At 41.7% G+C, this 13406-nt stretch overlaps 1 protein-coding gene across 3 annotated transcripts in view; it reads right to left on the bottom strand.

Moving 5' to 3' along the window:
* Tmem273 (transmembrane protein 273) overlaps positions 1 to 13183 on the bottom strand; it is a 35844-nt gene extending 22661 nt beyond the window's left edge. For all 3 annotated transcript variants that reach the window (XM_071611280.1, XM_027947919.2, XM_027947920.2), the window contains exon 1: positions 13055 to 13183. In XM_071611280.1, the coding sequence (XP_071467381.1) occupies positions 13055 to 13100 (46 nt within the window). In that variant the 5' untranslated portion in view covers positions 13101 to 13183. The remainder of the gene's footprint in view (positions 1 to 13054) is intronic.
* Between the last annotated feature and the right edge of the window lie 223 nt (positions 13184 to 13406).

Below are 13406 nucleotides of genomic sequence, written 5' to 3'. Positions count from 1 at the left end.
GATTCACACACTGGGATTAAAACACTCAGCTCACAGAAGCCAAACTGATCAATACCTCTTCAGGCTAATGGAGAGGCGGGAGGCCGGAGCCAGCTTGGGTCCAAGGTAGAACTAGGGGTACTTCAGGGGCCAGAGCTCTTGCAAAAGGGAGTCTTCCAGGGACCCCCCCAGGTCCATTCTGACCAGGAGGTGGTGACAAGTTAGCAGGGGGACACTTGCCACACTTGGCAAGGGAGCTGCGGAAATCTCAAGAAGTGCTGGGAGAAAGGGAACTGGGAAGCGCTGTTCAGGGAAGGCCAGAGCAGAGGACCTACAGCCAGAACACTCCCCGTTTCCATTCTCACTGTGGAATGGGTTTGCTCCATGAGGGCTTGAAAACCTCCCTACAGCTCAGGGGAGGTGGGAGAGAGGGACACTGAAATCAAGAGATATATTCCAGGGAACTCTACTGGAAACAAGAGTCCCCATTCTGCCAGCTATTGCTTAGCCAATGGCCTTGGGCCAGACATGATACAGCTCCAAACTCAGTGACTCCCACAGAGTGTGGCTGGGTGGACTCCCTGGAGGTGTGTGGGTGTGTCCAAAGTGAGGCACAGGTGTTAGCCATCCTTCCATTAGCAAGCTCGCCACTCACTTGAGACAGCGTCCTCTGCTTTTCTGGGGATCGTGGGAGAAGAGGGGAACAGAGTGCTTCAGGAGGTGGCTCTGGAGTTAGTGATCAGATCAGAAAGGAGTGGCCCTTCCAACAAGAGCACAGGTCTCCACCATTGCTGAGAGGTGGCTAAGCTGAACACTTCTAAAGCCAGCATAATGCTAGCAAGTTGCTGGGGTTTCAGATCTGTGCAGGCCTATTTTCAAGAGTGAATCTCAGGGCCTGCCTTTGCAGAGAGAGCAAGGGAGGCTGGAAGCAATGCGGAATAACTAATTAATGATGGTAAAGTATTGTGGAAGAGGAAAGCGTTGTATAACCGCTAAGTGGTGGGGTTATTATTATTCATGCAATATTCATACGGTGCTCTTCAGCCTCTGGGAAGCTTTGCTCTGAGTCCTGAGGGACCTGGCTGAGGGGAGTGTGTGCCCAGGGAGTGGGGCTGTGGGATGACAGCTGGCCTGGTGCACAGGAAGGAGCCATGACACTGCAGAGAGAACAGCAGCATGCAGAACTCCTTGGCAATACTGGAACCCCTTGGCAAAGCCAGGAAGGCCAAGCAGAGACATCTGCCTCCATTTACCAGGAGAGCCTCTTCAGTAAGCCCTGCTATGCACTGGGCACCTCCACTTTAGTGTCCTTTTAAAGGACACTCTTGACATTTGCAGAGCCCAGGGCATGCCACACAACGAGATATTTAAGCTATAAATCAAGTCCCTTAAACATCCCAGCACAGAATGCCCCACTCAGGGCCCTTCTGTCTACTCCCCTGGGGGTCTTCTTCTGGAGTGGGAGGTTCAGTTCTGCCAAATGCTTCAACTTGTGCCAAGGTCTTATAGGTAGAGCAGGAAGAAACCAGGCTTGGCCCCTGTCACCTGGAGCTCCCATGCCCTCCAGAAATGGGGATGAGGCCTACCCCAGTCAAACTCCCTGTGGAGTTCAATGCAACCACTGGATTTCCCCCAACCTCTGAGTCATGTCAAGTTTGCCCCACCACAGAAGACTTCCAAGTGCAGGGAGGAAGGAAGCATGGCTACCTCAGTGTCTGGTCTACTAGTGACTTAAATAAAAGCATTTCCTCTCTCCCTCTCTAGTCCCTAGAGCCACCACTAGCCTGGGGTTTCCCCTGCCCCAACACATGGCCTCCTGCTCCACTGGCCCTTGCTCACCTCTGAGCCTCATCCCTCACATGTCCCCAGCCTCAGCAGGGGCTGTCCTCTCAACTTTATGTCTCAGGAGTAAATTCCAATCAGATTCATTCCTGCACACACTTCCTACAGATCAGCTTTCTGAAGCTGACATCGCACTTCATGGACTAATTAGCTCACAAACAATTGCCAGTTACTGGACAGGTGCTGGAGCAGCATCCCAATATGACCAGATCCCTGCCCTAACCCAGGGGACAGTACAACAGGAAACAGGAGCATCTCCATGGCTCTGAAGAGAGCAGCATGGATTCCATACAGAGGAAGCAGGTATGTGAGGAGGCCTTGAGGTTGAATGGGAGCAGGATGGGTATTCTGTGTGGCAGAGCCTGGGCTGGGGCTGGGAACCCTGTGGACGCAGCAAACACTTTGGTTACTGCTAACAACAGAGAAAAGCTACTAGAAGACTTCAGCTAGGAGGAGCATAAACAGTTCACACTTAATAGGATTCATCCTCCAGGAAGCCCTCCTGGACACATCAGTTTGGATCAGTTGCTTTTCCTCCATTTCCTGTGAGCCTCCCTCATCTCAGCAGTTAACACACTGCATTGCAACTGTCCTTCCCACAAACTGTCAACTCCTCACTATTTTTATGTCCCAGTCAAGTCTGGTGCAAACCAGTGTTTACTTTCTCAAAGAGAAAGCTCTGGATGTGTAAGTGTCCCAGTCTTCTGGGATAGCCTGTGGACCCTGTTCCAAGCCCTTTACCTCTTCCCCTGGACAGCAACTTCTTGATAGTATGGAAGTTCACAGGGTTTGACCAGGTCTGTGAGGTGGGTGCAGCTGGGCTCCAGGCAGGAATTCCCTAGCTGCTCATCTGTTTTGTGCAGACAAGCAGGAGAGAGCAAGCCTAGTTTGTCTTACTGAGAACCATTAGCCGGTTACTTAATGGAATCAAATTTAATAAAAGGAATGGTTCAGGCAGTGCTGGTGGATAAATGAGGGTCTGGGTGTGACACAGATGCTTACAGTGACTTTAAAGAAAAAAACACAGATGGTTTAATTTGGGAGCTAGTGGAAAAGTCTGTTGATGGTGTATCAGGCAGTCTGGCTCAGCCTTTTGGGCTCAGCCATTTGGGCTCAGCTGTCACTCTCTTGGGGGGCTGAGAACCTGGGGCTTTCCTAGCAGCCACTCTGCCTGTGTGGCTCCTCACTCCCTTACCTCATGGAATATTTCCTCCCCTTGAGGAGCCTCTAGGATCAGAAATGTGTATCTAAGGGATGTGTAATTGTTTAGGCCCCCTCCCCAAAGAGCATTACTCCAAATCATCCACCCTCCAAGGGCTTAGAAACTCATTTCAGACTTCCATTTCTGGGAAGATGAAATAGGCTTACTCTCCCCTATTCCTCTTACTAAATATAGCTAAAAACCCCTCCATACTATATTTATAAACAAATATAAGTAGAACCTAAAAGGTAGAAGAAGGCAGACTGGCTAGGGACCTTGGGATCCCAGAAATAACAAGAAAGTGAATTTATTTGAATTTGGTTTTGTATATATCCCAGACGGGGTACAGGAAAAGCTGCCAACCCAGATATGCAAAGGGTCATAGATAGAGACACACACCCCCCTCAAAAAAAAAAAAGGCCAGTCCTCACTAACCAGAGGACTAGGAGAGGGAGAGCCTAGAAGGCCAAAATACTCTGATCAGTCAGCAGAGAAAACACCATGGCCCCACCCCCAACTCCACCTTCATTGATAAAGCCAAGGAGTGACCTAGATTTCCATCCTCACTAGATGCAACAAGGAGCCACAACTGCCCAACAAGGGTGCTCCCACAGAGTCAGGGACTTTTGTCCCTAACAGATAGAAAAAGTTCCTACCCCCAGGTGTGTCAGTGGAGACCACACAGAGAACCTGGATTCCTGACCCCACCTGGCTATGACTCACTCTACTTGTAGAAGAAGACTACTAGTGGAGACTCAGGACACCCACCACTTCCCAGCAGTCAGGGGGTCGCCCCACCCCTCTGTCAGTGAAGAACATATGGTAAGGAGTAGTGGGTCACCCCTGTGCCAGCAAGGGCCTAGGGAGGAGCCTGGACTCCCACCTGACCCACTAGTAACTGGGTCAGGAGCCTCACTGCCATCAGGTCCCAACAAAGGCCAGGAGAGGAGTTTATACTTCTAACCATCTAACAGCAATGAGGAAATATTCCTTTTCTTCAACTAAAATGATGTCTGAGGATGGCTGTTACAACAGAAAATCTAAATAAGATTTAGTTTCATAACATAATACCCAAAATGAAAACCAATTGTCAAAGAAAGAATCAGGAAACTATCTATCTGAAAGAAAAAGGATAATCAAAAGATAACAATGACAAAGTGACCCAGATATCAAAGTTATCTGACAAAGATGTACAGTAGCTATTATATAAATGTTTCCAAGAGCAATTATGAAAATGCTTGAAATAGGAAAACAGAAAGTCTCATCAAGGAAATAGAAAATCTAATCAAACAAACAAAAAAAGATTAGAAGATATAGAGAACTGAATGAAATCTTAGAACTGAAATATAATAACTGAAATAAAAACTCAATCAACGGATGCTATAGCAGAATAAAGAGAACAAAAGAAAGAATCTGGGAACTTGAAGACTATATATGTGTATCTCCAACCTGAGCAACTAAGAGAAATAGAATTTTAAAATACACAGAGCTTCAAGAACTTTGGGATTATAACAACCTAACATTCTGCCATTAGAGTCCTAGGACCAAAGAAAGAGAGTGGAATGGAAAGGATTTGAAGAGATAATGGCTGAAAACTTTTCAAATCTGGCAGAAGACACATAGAAATTTTAGAAGCTGAACAAAGTCTAACAGGATAAACTCAAATAAAACCACACTAAGATATTTCACAGTCAAACTTATTAAAATGACAAACAAAATAAAATTCTTGAAAACAGTTTTAAAAACTACCTTACATATAGAAGGAGAAGAACTTGATTTAAAAATGGATTTCTCACTAGAAAACACAGAGACCAAAAGGAAGCAAAGGAAAAAAGGATGACCTTCCAAATCCCATATCCAGTGAAAATGTCCTTCAGGAAAGAAGGAGAGAGCAAGACCTCCTCAGATAAAGAACACTCAGAAAGTTAGCCATCAGCATACCTAACCTGCAAGGATGGCTAAAGGAAGTTCTCCAAACAGAAATGAAAAGATACAACAAGGAATTCTGGAAGTGAGAAAAAAACACAGGAAAGAGTAAAAATATGAGGAAATAAAATAGACTTTCATTCTCCTTTTAATGTTGTTAAATCACGCTTCATGCTTGAAGCTTAAAAATTGATAATGCTATCTAACACAGTCCTCAAAGGTAAAGGAAATATTTAAGACAACTATAAATGAGAGAAGACAAAGGAACAAAGTGGCACAGTTTCTACATTTCACTGAACCATTAAAATGACAGCAGAAGACTGTGGTGTTATGTGTACATAGTGTAAAACCTAGAGTGACCACTAGAAAAGCAATATACAGTTAACACACACACACACACACACACACACACACACACACACACACACAAGATCAAGACAACACGTGCACTGGGCCAAGCCTCAACAAATTTAAAAGAACTGAAATCATACAGATTGAGTTCTTTGATCACAATGGAATCAACTTGAAATCAATAAAAGAAAGACGACGGCAAACTTGAAAGCTAATAATACCTCCAAATAATCCACGGTCAAAGGGGAAGTCCTGAGGAAATCCTGAGGACCCTTTTATTTATTAAGCAAATGAAAATAAAACACATCAATTTTTGTGGAACATCGCTAAAGCAGTCCTGAGAGGGAAATTTATGGCACTAAATGCTCTCATCTGAAAAGACTTAAATCACCCAACTAAGATGCCACTTTAAGAAATTAGGGAAAGAACAGCAATATAAACCCAGAACAAGCAGAAGAAGGCAAATAATAAAGAAAGAGCAAAATCAATAAAATCCAGCAGAGAAAACCAGTGAAACAATTAGTTTGTCCTATGAAAAGATAATCAAATTGAAAAACTTCTGATAAGACTGACAAAAAAAAAAAAAAGGAAAGAAGATGTCAGTTATCAATATCAGGAATGAAATGGGACTGATGTTCCAGATCCTGCGGACAGCAAAATAGCAATGATGATGACGATGACCATGACCATGGATGATGGAGGAATGCTGTCGACAAACTCTATTCACAAAACCTCAATGACTTAGAAAAATGGACCAATTTTTCAGAAAGTATTAATTACCAAGAGTGACCCAATATGAAACAGATACTTTAGGTAGCCCTATAATTATAAAGGAAATTGAATTCATAATTTATTAATTCCCCCCGCAAAAAAAAACAAAACAAAACAAAAAAAAACCAGTTTGTAGGCCCAGACCATTTCATGGGAAAATTCTAGAGAGAGCTTAAAGAATTATTAACAATTCTACACAATTCTACCCAGAAAGGAGAACAGGGGGAAACACTTCCTAATTCAGTTTTGAAACTAGCATTACCCTGCTATTCAGTCCATACAAAGGCAATACAAAAAAGAAAAACACGAGACAGTCTACCTCATGAATATAGTTACAAAAACCCTTAACAAAATATCCGCAAGCAGAATTCAGCAACATAGGAAGCTGTACAGAGTGGCATGTGCCTGTAGTCCCAGCACTTGGGAGGCTGAGGTGGAAAGATCACTTGAGTCCAGGAGTTTGAGAATTCAGCAATATATTGAAAGAATTAAACATCATGACCAACTGGAGTTTTTCAGGATACCAAGCTGGCTGGATGTTTGAAAATCAATCTCCATCATCTACCACACAAACAGGTGAAAGAAGAAAAGTCACATCATCAGACAACACAGGAAACACATTTGACAAGATTCTACATTCATGATAAAAAAAACTTTCCAAAAAAAAATAGAGGGAAACTTCTTCACATTGATGAACACCATTTACCCTCCCCTCCACCACCACCTAATTTAATGTGAGAAACAAAGTACTTTTCCACTAAGATCAGGAACAAGGTGAGGGTATCTGCTGTCAGAGAATTCTTGCTCTGTTGAGAAATTTCCTCTGCTTACCTGAGGTCCCAGCCTCTTCTCTTACCTTCTGCTGACTTGCTAAGAGACCCCAGTGTATTCTCTTTCTTTTGTTATATTTGTGATGATTTATTATTCAGCAAAGGAAAACGAATGCACCAAGAATTCTTTTTCACTAACATCCTCGCACCACACAATTCTAAACCATCGTCTTGGCAGGAAATTGGAACAGGGGAAAAGCTGTCAGGAAAGATTTTTACAAAGATCTCAGGGACTAAGAGCCAAGGAATAAAGTGATGACTTTGACTTGTAAGATAAAAACGAATTTAATTCTCTTTACCCCGGCCTCTGCCATCTTTTCATTATAAATTAAGGCAGAAGAAAAAAACCTCTGCTCACTTCAATAACTCTGGCTCCTTCCATGAAGAATGTTTTAGGCCCTGGAACATAATTAAAGTGATATTGGACTTCTTTTATTATCATGATTATAATAATACATACATTTCAATGGATGCTTTCCAACAACATTGAAACAAAGACAGATGGCTGACATTCCGGTTGGAATTAGAGTCCAAAGGAATATTTTATATGGCAGCTTTTTTAGAAGGGAGCTATAGACCTCTAATAAAATGCCTAGAAATTTTACTAGATATTTTCAATAGCTATTCTTAGGTCCATATTTTGGCAAAACTGAAAAATTCTGATGGGCTGGTAACAAACCATTTATTTAGAATTGGAACAACCATAATCTGAAAGCTATCATTATGTCCAGAGGACATCAGTCTTTGTCATATACCCTTTTCCTCCAGACATGAACCCTGAGAATGACAGAATGAGCTATAGAATCTTCTACATGAGCTGTGGAATCTTCTGGTAGGAATGTATGAACTAAATTTGATCATTAGAGAATATCAGGCAAACCCCCAATGAAGATAGTTCTCTGGAGAAGAAGAGGTTGACAGGAAACTACGTGTTTCAAAAAATATCACTGTCATGAAAGACACACACAGGCTAAAGAGATGTTCCAGACTACAGAAAGCTAAAGCAACACAGTTACCCTGTGTAACACAGCCCCTGTGTCTGTCCTGGAGGCATAGAAACTACCATTGAAAATATTGGAATTTGATCAGTACAAAAGTGTCTTGTCAATGTTAATTTCCTAAAGTGGGTGACTGCACTACGATTATATAAGAGAATGTCTCTATTATTTTTCTAATTTACACATAATATTTGTGCATCTTTATGGTGTATGTATAATAATTTGATAAATTATATAAATGTATAATAATCAAATCAGGGCAGTTAGCAATTCTGTCTCCTCAAACACTTATTGTTTCCATGTGTTGGGAAACTTGGGAATTTTCTAGTAATTATAAAATAGGTCATAATTATTGTAGACTGAGTTACCCTACTGTGCTATAGAACACCAGAATTCATTCCTCTCACCCGAATGTATTCTGGGAACTGTTGTCTAACTTCTCTCCTTCCTCTCCGCCCCCGTCACTCTTCTCTGTTCCCATTGGCCACTGTTCTACTCTCTTCTTCTATAAGATTGATTTCTTTTTTTTTTTTTTAGCTCTCCCAAATGAGTGAAAACCTGCAGTATTTGTCTTTTTTCACCCAGCTTATTTCACTTAACATGAAGTCCTCCAGTTCCCTCCAGGTTGCTACACTCTTAAGAAATACACACTGATATATTTAGGAATACACACAGAGAAAGAGAAACATAGGATAAAGCAAATAAGGTAAATTGTTTACAACAGACAAATCATACAAGTATCTTTGTGCATCTCTTATTCTTGCAACTTTTCTTATGGTTGAAATTAAAATTTGGAGGAAAAAACAGTTTAAAAATTCATGTAAGTTTTCATAATGGCACCCCTTTCCATTCTCAACAGAGAGGCAGTTTGGTGTTTCAATTAAAAATGTAGCTTTGTGCATCAAAATACCTCAGTTTGAAGCCAAGCTCTTCATGCCTCAATTTCCTCATCTGTCAAAATGGGCATGATTATAATAAGAACATCCTCCTTTTGTTCATGATAAATGAGTGAGTCCCACATGGAAGTTCTGGGAGGAGAAACAGAGCTGGGATCAGCTGGGGTCAGCTCTCAGGAAGTGGGATTTTACCATGTTTTAGAGGAAAGAGCTCCACCATGGAGAGTAAGGTAAATTCAGAGCAGAGGTGATTCTAACAATGACAGATTGACTGCACATGGTGGTGCACACCTGTAATCCCAGCAACTGAGCAGCCTGAGACAGGAGCATCGAAAGTGCGAGGCTATTCTTGTCAACCTAGCGAGACCCTATCTCAAAACAAAAAATACAAAAGGCTGGGATGTTGCTCAGTAGTAAAGCACCATGGATTCAATCCCCAAACCTATTTTTAAAAAACCCACAGGAGGTAAACTTTCCTAGAAGTTAGCAAGATTAATAAACTATCATAAATAAAATGGCATGACCTTATTCAAATTTAGACAGGTATAAAAAGTGTCACAGAATACAAAGCCCACTAACAGTTCAAACTTCTGTTAATTGGGCATAGAATAGAGGAAACATCCCAAAGCAGGAGAGAAAGGACAGATTATTAAACAAATGATATTAGGACAATTCTCGTTTCATGTACAAAAATCAATCTTAGATCTTTAATCCATTTACAAAAATACATTTCAAATAAATGAAAGCCCTAATCATAAAGAAAGCAATCATTTTAAGGTAAAAAATGTTTTAAAAATGTTTTTTAGACAAGATAGAAAACGTAAACACACAAAGGAAAGACTGATAATGTAGCAAACATTATCAGAGGACTGTGACTCCATTTCTAATATTCTATTTCTTCCATGGTTGATTTAGCTACTTACATATGTCTTTTAAAACCCACAAAATTTTAATATTTATTAATTCAGGGTGTTGGCTTTATAAATATTTGCTACATTAAGCTCTGTATTTTTTTAAAAAAAATTGTTTTGGAATATTAAAAAAATTGTTTCAAAAACTCTAGCTACCCTGGGAGGAAAAAATAGTGTGCCTGAGTCCTCAAGCCCGGCTTACACCTGTAACCTTGGTATCTCAGGGTAACTGGATAGAGATTGCCCCCATGTACCCTCAAGCCTCCCAGGTACAGTTCACATCTACTTGGGTGACTTTGTAGTTCTTACTAGATACTCCACTAGGTATCTAGTAAGATTAAGGTAAAACCCAAATTTTTCTTAACTTGCTTTCAACAGACTTTTATTTTTTCTCTTTGTCAATATAAATTTATTTATTGGAAATTTGGAATACATAGATCATTATGAAAAATTTCAACACAGGGAAATTAAAATATGCCCCTTAATCTTACTTCCTGAAGAGAGTAAACCACCTGCTGTATTTTCTCTAGATAAGCAACCTGTAAAACGTAAGTACACCCACATAACTCTAGCTCTGTAATTACCACTTTGTCGCTCTTCACTGTTCATGTCTATAGAAAATCATGTCTTTCATCTAATCATATTGGACACTGCAACATTTAGCCAGATTCTGATTATCCAGATCTGATTTAGCCAGATTCCTACCGATAGTCAGTCATTTTTGGTTTTCACTATGGTTTCAGCAAGTCCTAAATAACACCCTATAGAATACTTTGGGAACTTTTATGCTATTTCATTACAAAAAAAATTCTTCAAATGGAATCCCTAGGTAAAAGGTTGTGATCAGCTTCCTTTTTGCAACATATGGTCAAAATGCCTTCCGTAAAGACCAGCACAAATTAGTCCCCTAACATCCAGTAGTGTCACCACATGCAAGGCACTGTGCTGAGTGCTTTGAATGTGGTAACGAATTTAATTCTCTCAACAGCCCTACAAGAGAATAGGTAGGATCATTATCCCCAATTTGCAGATGAGAAAACTGAGCAGAGAGAGGATGAAAAACTTGTCTGATTTCTCTGAAGCCTGTCATATAGCAAGCAGAGCAAGTCTTGAGACTCGGAAAGTTCAGAACAAGCCTGTACTCCTGACCACTATCTATCTCTACTATGAAGGACCAGCAAACAGAGATGCCTTGGACAAGAAATTCAAACCCCATCCCTGAAACATGAGTAACAGTGGTACCTTTACAGAGAGGTGTCATGGAGACCAGATGATAAAATATAAATTTAGCAGAGTACTAGGCACATCAGAAACACTAGAAAATCTTAGATGTTGTGCTATTATTTTTTAATTTGAGCATTGTAAAAGTTTATTGCCCGCAGTTCTTCAAGGAATTGCCTGTTTATAAAATTTGCACAGTTTTGAGTTTCTTAAATTCAAATTCCCTTTCTCCCCGCATGACAGACTGGTTTGTGTATCTACCTAAGTCAAAGAGCACTTAAAACTTCTGTTAACCTTCTGTCACTTCACCGGAGCAGGTCATGCTCTGAGTTTGCTACTCTGCACACCTTTAATTTCTGCTTTCTGGTTCCTGTCATCCTGCCATTGCCACTGTCAGGGACCTGATAGATATCTGTCTGACATTCTGACTCCCAGAAGCCAAAGTCTGTGTTATCCCTGCTTAGTGCAGGCTTCAGATGGAGTCCCCTGCCCTGGGAATAATTTTGTCCATGTCCAGGATGCATGCTACTGCCAGCAGATGGAAGTTTATATCTGGAGACAGCTTGCTTGCCTTTGAATGTTGTTCAATCCAAGTTCTGGGAAAGTTGATCTTTGTGTATGTCTGCTGCGTTTTAAAGAAATAATTGTTGATCTCAAAGGGGACTTTGTAAAGTAGCGTGAATCTCTGTGTCTCTGTTTATCTCCATCTATAAATGTTTTGAACCATCTCACTGAAATTCTGTCTCCACATCTCTGTGTTTCTTCCTTTCTGTCTACTTCTTTGATTTTATCTCTCCCACTTTCTATCTCACCCTACTTTTCTGTTAGCCTCTGCCTCTCCCCCTTTCTTCCTTCTTTCAATGCACTGCATTGCAGGTGATTTTTAAAGACAAAGATAGTTCTGAATAACAGGTCCACCCTACTGCCTAATAATGATAGGGAATAGACAGATGCTAGTGGTGGGAACATGAGGTTAAGGGAATAATTCTACAAAATGGACCCGCTGTGCTGAACCCCACATGCCTTCTTTTCTAAGAAACAACTTAACAGCAGCTCTACCTAGCTTAAGTGGACAGGATATGTCACATTCCTCAGCAAACTACCTATTATCTGCAGAAGAAATGCAGATCCAAAATAATGTTGATAAGAAAAGCACAAGTTACCCTACAGGCAGAGACTTTTGTGACCTTTTCACAGACCAGATCCCAAAATTCAGGGAGATAAAGATAATTCCTCCTAGTCATAAAATATGTAAGAATTTAGGATTAAGAATCCAGTTAAAACTGGTCAGCAGAACCTGGGCTAAAGTGACCTAGAGTTGCTATGGCAGCAGAGACTTGAAAGTCTGATTTCATCCTGCTGCCAGTCAAAAGCCAAGAGGTGAACCTGGGTGGAACTCTCAGGAGACTTCTCTGGGATTCCCAATAAAACTGATGTGCAGAAGAGCACACTGTCCCACTCACTGTCTCCCTTGAGAGTATCCCCTTTTCCCCTTTCCCATCCCTTCTAATAAGTTCATTACCTGTTACTCTAAGCAACATGTCTGAAATATTTCCGACTTCATCTCAAGAATAGGGGTTTGAAGGGTGGCCTTTATGCTGCCTCAGTTTCCAAAAGGCTCAGACATACGACAATAACATGGATTCCCCCGCCAACCTACAGCAGCACCCCCCTCTGTATGTTTTCTCTTTCTATGAAATTATCTTGACTGGACTCATTTAAATTTAACATAATTGTCTGACAATCCCAAAAAGTAAACATTATTATTTCCCATTTCATTAGTTCAGAGACTAATAGTAGCAGAGTCTCAGAAGTCTCTTCTAGTTGGTCAACAGTGGAGTCACAGATGAAACTGATTTTTCTAGATCCCAAGTCTGAAGCTCCTTCTGCCACATGACCTTTCCTTCTCCCTTAGCCCAGGAACATTTGTAAGTTACAACTGAAATGAAATAACACAGGGGACTGCTCCCTGTCGGGTCAGTCAGAAAACCCCTCTGTCCAGAGGGACACAGCCCTGTGTTAGGGATGGAGTCCTGATGGGCTGAGGGTCCCAGTTTCCTGTTCACTCACCACCTGCCCCCCAGCCAGAGAAGAATAATATCTGTTCCCTTTAATGCTCCCCACTTACCCAGGAGGAAAAGGAAGGCTGTCAGCATGCCGACCCCCAAACTCATGCTGGCGCTCTGCTCCCGGCTCCTAGCAGGTCAGGCACAGTGAGCTGTGTGACCTGAGGCTCCAGGGGCAGGAGCCAAGTCCCACGTGACTGACAAGGAAGGAAGCCACAGCCACAGCCGGGAGGGAGGCGGGTCAGTTCCTCTCAGCCTTCTCTGAAGGCAGTGGTTAAGGAAGCCCCTATCATCAGCCTCTGCCAAGCAGTGGAAGGGAGTTGGCATGTGATGAGAATTGCATTCGACAGTCTGCTGGGTCCTGCAGCCTATGTGGTCCACTGCCCCACAGAGCAAGGGAACTGCACCATGGTT

Source organism: Marmota flaviventris, chromosome 4, assembly GCF_047511675.1.
Source record: "Marmota flaviventris isolate mMarFla1 chromosome 4, mMarFla1.hap1, whole genome shotgun sequence".
NCBI lineage: Eukaryota > Metazoa > Chordata > Mammalia > Rodentia > Sciuridae > Marmota > Marmota flaviventris.
The sequence above is the reverse complement of the archived record's forward strand: the minus strand, read 5'-3'. Positions and strand labels throughout refer to the sequence as shown.